The sequence below is a fragment of the Xenopus tropicalis genome, chromosome 8, assembly GCF_000004195.4.
Source record: "Xenopus tropicalis strain Nigerian chromosome 8, UCB_Xtro_10.0, whole genome shotgun sequence".
Taxonomy (NCBI): domain Eukaryota; kingdom Metazoa; phylum Chordata; class Amphibia; order Anura; family Pipidae; genus Xenopus; species Xenopus tropicalis.
Window position 1 is genome coordinate 79,244,876 of NC_030684.2, and position 8,500 is coordinate 79,253,375.

The 8,500-nt window shown below is 37.5% G+C and overlaps 1 protein-coding gene across 2 annotated transcripts; it reads left to right on the plus strand.

Annotated features, from left to right (window-relative positions):
* The first annotated feature begins 495 nt into the window (after positions 1-495).
* ccdc97 (coiled-coil domain containing 97) lies at positions 496-7,377 on the plus strand. Of its 2 annotated transcripts, none has more exons than XM_012968410.3 (5): positions 496-882; positions 1,249-1,758; positions 2,255-2,500; positions 3,465-3,591; positions 3,971-7,377. In XM_012968410.3, exons 2-5 carry the CDS (start codon positions 1,266-1,268, stop codon positions 4,119-4,121), a joined length of 1,017 nt encoding a protein of 338 aa, XP_012823864.1. In that variant the 5' UTR covers positions 496-882; positions 1,249-1,265; the 3' UTR covers positions 4,122-7,377.
* Positions 7,378-8,500: the final 1,123 nt, after the last annotated feature.

An 8,500-nucleotide genomic window follows, 5' to 3' on the forward strand; every position in this document is an offset into this window, starting at 1 on the left:
TCTACCCATGTGTGTTTGAATAAAAAAATAAAATTGCTTCTGGGACATTTGGAAAATTGTAAGCTCAGAAAGCAATAGTGTTATGGCTACAAATGTCAGTGACTAAAGAGGAAGGCAAATCATTAAAAAACTATAACACATAAATAATGAAGACCAATTGCTACATTGCTGGAAATAAGACATTTTGGTTAAATTGTTGAGTAAAGCCTCTAACTTCAGCAGGGTACTCTGAGCAACCAGGAAAAATATATTGTAACTACAAGCAGAAAATATAAAAGACAAGACAATTGGGAACTTAAATGGCAAGGGGCATGGCAAAAAACACTCTTTTTTATATTACAGTTCCCTTAAAGAATTAGGAGGTACATGCAGAGAATAACTAGACAGCTACCACAATATAACTGCAGCTTCTGTCACTGTAACACTGAGTTACGCGGCCCCGCCTCTCCCACAAGGCGTAAGGGGTAAGGTTACGTCATTACGCTTTCGCGTAGTCGCAGCGCCAGTCTCGCGTGATGAGATGTGTGACTTCGGGATTTTCTGTGAAACAGGAGAGTGGAAGGCTGCAGTTAATCATTTTGAGGGAGCTGTGGGTTACGTTCCTGGACTGTGGCCGTGTTAGGAAAAGTGGGACTATTGGGCGGCATAGAAGCTGTACAGGGGAAAAAACATGCAGGCGTTCTAGCAACTTCCCCCTTCCTAAAGTTTGCAGATCAGTGACAACAGGGGGCCCGTAAATGTAGCATAGCCGGCACCCCATAACACCCAAAGCACGGGACGACTGGCCCTCCTGTCCTTCCCAATGGCGGCCCTTCCCGATGGTATAATACATTTTCCATAAGACTTTCTGAATTGCTTATCTCCAAAGCTTCTACAATAAAGGTTTATACGTCATTTATTTTGTGTGAATAAATAAGCAGCCACTGTACTGCCAGGTTTGGTTGTCTTGCACAAGGTGTCAATAGTTTGAATTATGATAACATGATGCATCTTGAAATCTCTTCTTTTATGTTTATAAACTCAGTTCCATCAGCTGGATTTGCAGCTGGGATTTCTACTTGCTTTTATTGCTCAAAAACTTACCAGAGGAATGTGAAGGAGGGAGCTTGCTAAAGTTTTGTTTCAATGCAAGTGCCCTTCCTCCTGCAATGGATTATGAGCAGAAAATAAACTGGTACAAAATCCCTTGTTTGAACTTAAGTATGTAATTGCTGCCCCGTATCTAAATATTGTCATTTTCATCAATAGATATCACAGAGCATAATATGAATGTGTTGGAGGAAGATAAAGCCATAGTGGGGGACCTCGGAGTTCATGAAAGTGAGTATTTGTCCAAGAACAAGCAGAGTGAGGATAGTGAAGTTTTGGAAAAAGCACTGAAGGAAGCCAAACGATTGGGTTGTCGTGAAGGTCCTGTTCAACAAGATCCAACACAGCTTGAAGGAATTCTTTTGGATATGTTTATGGCTATCAGCAACAGTAATGTGCAGATCAGAAGCCAGCAGAAGGGGGAGCCAGAATTTAGCCAAGAGCAAAAGTTGACGATGCTTCTTGAACTTTATGAATCCAAACCTCTAATCTTCCTGGAGCGTTTTCGTAAGGTCCTTAAAGAGGAACACCTAGAGTGCTTCAACCACCTTTCTGGGGATTACACAGCAGATTACTATTGCAAAGAGATTTGCAAAGCATCCCTCAAAAGGGTTGATCACACTCGGGTCCGAAACAAGAGGTATGCAGCACTCCAGAAGCTAATCACGGGTAAGATAATGTAAATTTTTATAATGGTAATAGGGACATCAAGCTCCCTGTAACTGGCAAAACGCCCCCAAATACTTTTAAATTAAAAGGGTTTTTAAAATTGCCTGTGCTGAGCTGGTTGAGTCACACAACAATGTGTGTGACATTTAACTGGCTCAGAGCAGGAGATTTCAAGACTTTGTAATTTAAGTATTTTTGCCCATACTGTAACGTGCAGTTTTCAGAAAGGTGCAGTGGGGGGCAGAATTGCCCTTGTGGGTGGGTAATCCCAAAATTGTTGTTTTTACTTTTCTTGGGGACCACTTACTATTCTATTTAGCCTTGTATGATGACTTACCAGTATAGTTTTTTAGTTGTATAGGATAATTACTTAGTGTAGTATTTGATTTTGGAAGGTAGGCTTCATATATAGTGATGTGAATATAATGAAATGAAAATGTTTATTAGCATAAAAATGCTTTTTAATTTCACTTGTTTTTGTGCATTTTTTATTCAGCGGGTGAATATTTCAGTGATGAGCAGATGCGGGAACGGGACCCTCTTATGTATGAGCATTATGTGGGGCAATACCAGAGTGAGGAGGAGATAATGTCCCAGAACAGCAAGGACATGTCTGAAGCCACCAGCCTCTCCACTGTTCTTCTTAATTCATGCCAGGAACAGGCCCTTCAGTGTAGGCTGAAGGCTCAGAGAGAGCTGGAAGAGAGCTGCATGGAGGAAGAAGAGGATGAAGATGAGGAAGGTCAGTGTTCTGACTACTAAAACACACCCTAGCCTAAACAAGTTTGTATGTATTTTTGTGTATTAAAGAACAGTGCCTGTCTGAGTAAACTCATTTTATAAATTTTATTATTTACTTGACCACAAGGATGAATTTGTGGTTGTGTTAATTTTTTTTCTGGTATATTCAATGTGTGGGTGAGTACATAGAGCTGTACTTTATTAATAATAATAATAATGTCCATTTTCAGTTTCTTTTTGTACCATTAGAACATTATTTGCCTTTAATTGGGGAGATTGCCTTCAGATAAGGGTGAATAAATAAGGATTTTGCAAAAGAAATACTTTTCTAAACATATTTATTTGGCAGAAAGTTTCATATTATATGAAAGAGTAAAGATTGCACTTACCAAACCTCTGGGTTAAGCTCTCTTGCAGAGATCAACAGTAAAGGGAAAACAGACAAATAACTTTAGCTATGACAGCTGTAGCTCTAAGCACTACAGCTACTTTGGTAGGACTTTGCAAAAGGTGAACAACCTTTTATAAGACATTTTACAGATTCATTCAAAAAACTTCATTGACTACACCATTTTAAAAGTTAACTTTAAGGTGAACTACCCAGTAGGATGTGCTTAGATAAGGAATACACTGTTCTCAAGTCAGAGCTGGCTTTAACTCAGATGCCACTTCCAAAAAATGGGAATTAATCTATGACTATCTTAGTCTATAAAAAGGTATATGTAATCTTTTTGCACAGTGCTGTATAGCACTGTCTAAAAATATTCATAGTCAGACACAGTGTCACATCTCTGTAGATTTCTAGCCAAAAGTTAGTGCCCAAGTTAACCACAAGTCCATGAGGATTGCGTTAAAATGTTTTCTCATACATTGTAAAATGAAACCATTAAAAAATAAAATAGAGATATATATATATATATATAAATCCTTTACTTCCTAATACTGATCCCTCACTTGTCTGTTAGAGAGTGAAATAGAGTCTGATGAAGAGTGCTCAGTGAACAGTGAAGAAAGAGCACTGATGAGGGAAGAATTCATCAGTCGCATGCACCAGAGATTTCTAGATGGAAAGGATCGAGATTTTGACTACAGGTATGGATTGAGCAACACACATCATCTTTCGCTCTCTGTCAAGTGCCTTCCTGTTTCTGTGCTATATTCCAAGATTTCCTTTTGTCTCCACGTGCACCAGTAGCCTAATCAATTTCACATTGTGTTTAAAGGAATATGTTTTTATGGGGATGTTACCGCTACTAGAATCCAAATTACGTACTATTATGCTTTGTGTTTGAGGTTTAGATTATCTTTGCTCCCTGCAAGTAGACACCTTGCATCTATTGATATGGTGTGATGGGGGTGGTCTGGTCAGTATATATCTCTAGCCTTAAAAATGTGTATTTTTATGTCTTTTTTTTTATTTCATGTAACTTTTTTTTCTTTTCACTTTTGACTGTGGTTCACCTTGATCTAGCCAAGTTGATGATGACCCAGATTTAGATAACTTAGATATTGTAACCCAAGATGAAGAGGAGCGTTACTTTGATGATGAGGATCCAGAGGAGGCAAAAGCTGAGGACAGCCAAACAGAGGATGACCAACAGACTATGGATATAAAAGAGTGACTATATAGTCTAGTTTGGTACCTTCCAAACAAGCCACTTTGCCATACAGATGTTGCAAGTGTCTTCATTGGACATGTTTGAAATTAATAACTTATAGTAATGGCTTTATCCGGATAAAGTGATATCCAAGTAAAGATAATGGCATATCACAGTAACCTGCGAAAGTCTTATATTGCACAAAGGATCAAGATAATGTGTTGCTCTGCTGGAAATTGCCATGAGAGGGCAGCATGGCCCTAAATAAATTGTTTATGATACTGGTCTGAATTGCACACACTGGCATTTTTGACTCTGAGGATGGGTATATTGACCAGCTTTTCTTTTGATAAACAGTTGTGGGGGCTTGTTGCAGGTTTTTCTTTGAGATATGCAACAAAATTTAATTCTTACTCTTTGCAATTTTTGTCAGGTTTTGTCGTTTCTGTCCTTTGTCTTTTTTATTTTACCTCAGTTTTTACTTTTGTACTTCTGTTTTGACTTTTCCAATTGTCTTTAAAGTTCTCTGTCGCTTTTGACACATTTGCCTACGTTTTTCTCTCAAACGTGTCTTATGTTTCCTTCATTTTTCTCAGGATTTTAAAGAAAAAGACTCATAATACATTAAGTCCTCTGACCCATACAGAGATATTATCCCCTCCACAAACCATCCTTCCTCTTATCACTGCATAGGTCTTTACTGAGTTTGTATATACAGTTCATCCAGGTTTCAATTATTTTATTAGTGTCTGCATTTTATGAAGATTTGTATCTCCGAATAGCTGTTTACAAATGTAGTAAGGAACATTTCAACAACAAGGTTACAATAAAGGTTAAATAAGTTTTTCTTATTTGCTCCTTAATGTTAGCCACATTCCATTATTATGTCCAGAGTGGTACAAAACATGTGTGATGTGGCATTATTAATATGTCATTGGCAATAATTAGTGCATTAGTTTTCACAAAGATGCAGCTGCATCTTTTAAAATTTTGCATGTGGTAGAAAAAAATGAAAATAAACATAAGTTGAGGCCCAAACTATCTTAAAATTAACCTTTAATATGAACACCTTTAAGATATTTTTCTAGCACTTGCCATTCTAGGTCTTTGAATGAAAATAAAGAGAACAACATTTCAGTGTTGGATTTGTTATTCAGTAACATAAGAGAACTGGTAAAGTGTCTGAATTCTTTTGCAAGGCACTATAGGCCAGATTAAGTTTGATGAGAAAAGTTTATCTCTTAATTCAATTCCAAATTTTCCCATAAAGCCAGTTGTAATTCAATGAGAAAAACGTATCTTACTGTTTATCACATAAAACTGAATTAAGAGAAAAGTTTTCTCTACTCAAGTTGAGTCTCGCCCATAAGTTATCTCATGACAAAAGACAAAATAACTGTTTGGCCCTATATATGGCTCAGTGACTAAATGTAACCTTGCAATTCATTGTTTTTCTTAAATATTACTTTGCTGCTTACATATTCCCTGGTATATATTATATTATATATTATAATATCATTCTTTATATACTTCCTGCTGTTTCCAAGTTTTGTGATTCCCACACAGTCAGTGGAAACATACTTCTCACATCCGTGCAGCCTAAGGATTTCTCTACACATAAAGACTGTAGAAGATGGGAAAGCAAGCACAAGCATATTATTATAATAATAATATTCCTTACTCTCCAGACTGTAAAAAAAAAAAAATGTAGATTAAGAACCTCTGCTCATGCCTACATAGGAAGCTAGAATCTAAAACCGATAAGATTAAACACAATTTTTAGGTGTAAATATATTTTATTTTATACAATATTAATGTCATCCTGAGCATGTCCTAACACACATGGGGTAAATATAAGCCTGAAAAACACTTGTGTGGTTTCAGGCCAAAATCTGCCCCATGTTAAAGGAACAGACCATTGCTATTAAAGGGAGCAAAGACTGTATCGGCAATTTTGGTGTTTCTCCACCACCTGGCAGGGAAAAAGTTTTATTTCTTAATGCCTCCAATTGCATCTGTGTCATGTTATGGTATTTAAAAGCTCACAAGGTCCTAAAAGTATCACTACAGTCTGATATGCTTCTTATTCCAAGTAGTAAAACGTATTAGATACAGTATTGTTTAATATTTGTGGAATATATAAACAAGAACAAGTGAAATACTTTAATAACCATCGCTAGGTATAGTGCTGATACAAACAATACCAGCATAATGGAGCATCTGCCAACAGGAAAAATCCTATGTGTGTATGGTACATGTGTACGATGTTAAAATGCATTATGTAGAGTAGTCAGGATTACAATGAATATAACACACAGAACCTCAATAGGGAACAGGGCACCTGTCCACATGACAAAAATGTTACCTGTGTTTCACTGTATGGAGAACCAGCACACCTGTACCTTATTTGACCACTGGCTTAATATAAAGGGTCAGCAACCTCCCAGTGATCTATAAAAAATGATATACTGGTACAACAGAGCATCTGCAAGTGGGGAGAACCCGTGCATGTTTATAACATGGAAATGCAACATTTTGGGGGCACATACCAAAAAACAAAATAAGGGGTGTGCCTTTGTAAGGTTGTATTTTTATGTTATAAACATGCAGGTTCCCCTTTACATTGAGCATCAAGCAAGCGTTCACAAGAGGCATGGATTTGCTTATGATTGTGACATGGCTTCCCTATTGGGGAACAGTATGAAGTTATTGGATTTAAAGGTAGGTAAGGATATATGTACAGAATTCTGCACAAAGCAAAAAGACAGAAACCATCTGCATGTATATATTAGCTTGTATTGGTTTCTGGGTTAAATGATTGGTAAGTGACCCCGAAAGATGTGAAGTTAGAAAAGATGTACCAGAAGTTTGTTACATGTGGTTATTTTAGGTTTTAAAAAGAAAAAAACCATGTGTTAAGGAAGTTCGGAGAACTTGTTTTTTACACAAGGGTTACTTAGCTTCTGAGCCGAGATTTTTGGTGCTGTAACATGACCCCTCCTGCACAATGTGTAGCTGATCACAAACTCATATTCCAGAAAAGAGAGAGGTGTGCTAGTTGGGGTCGCTAGCCCTATATGACTTAACAAAGACTATGCCCTGTGAATGAAATTGTAGAGTAGATTTCCTCCTATCTCCTTTCTTTTTTTTTTGTCTCTTTTTGTTTTGAAAGGTTTGTAGGCAACCGGATGTTTACAGTAATCTGAGTTTCCCAGCACGTAATGATGATGCCATAATGCTTGTCATTTCCTGTATTTCCTTATTAAAAGCTTTGCTCATGCTACTGCAATTAACTTCTTTTGCCCACGGCTTCTCTGAAACATTGTCTTTATTTGGGCTACGTTGTTATTATACTAAGCACTGAATGATTGTGAGCTCTGGGTTTTTTTGTAATATATTTATATAGTGTGCATGTGTGTGTATAAATGCTACTAGGATACACAGCACTGTACAGGTTTCAAATATAAAAACCTACACACCAGAAGGAAAAACATGATATATAAATATACAGAGATTAAGGGCATTTGGTAAGAGACACAATAAGAAGGAAGTTTCTTCCCAATAGAGCAAAATTGCACATTTAATTGTTCAACATGAACATCAAAAGGCGCATAGCACTCACTGGACTGAAGCAAAAGAAGGGAATTTATTATAAGATTGGCGTTATGTAAATATTTTAAAAATTGAATGCACTTGCAGGACCTACTGTATATTCATATCATGTTTCTAGCCAGCTTCTATTCTGCACTCAAATGCTGGGTACCTGTTCCTGCTCAGAGTCATTCTAGGCTTTTAGAATTGGAAGCAGATGTGAACCATATCCAGATCGCTTTCCATTTAGCAAGCACATGGTTTCTTTTAACAGTGATTAATAAGGGCATTGCTACATGTTGTATGCTGTTCCTTTCATACCCCCTGCTGTGCCCTTAAGCACCATCCAAAAGTTAATTCCCAGACTCGTGATTCTGGGCATGAAAAAGATCAGAAGACCAAGTCTGACTCATTTTATGGGAACTAATAATGGGTTTATGTGTCAAGTAATCTGCCCCTTAAACAGACATGATGCAATCTCTGCGTCATATATACAGGGATCAGTACACCTGGCAGATCTATTTCTATTTACTCTAAGGAATGATTCTGCCCCCGTGCCACCCTGAGCTAGCCTTCCTGATACCGCACCCCCCATGCATTGGTACTGCAAAGTGTTATTGCACTCTCTCTGCACTAGAAGAACAGCAGTTCCAGTGAAAAACACTTTGGTTCTCACCTTGCCTTGTGGTAGGAGCATCCCCCTTTACTTATTACACAGGCACTGATACCCCCTATTCTTTTTCTCTCAGGAATACCTCTCTTACCACCCACCCCTCTTCTATTTCTCCTTATTTATTTTCCAGGTACTAGCA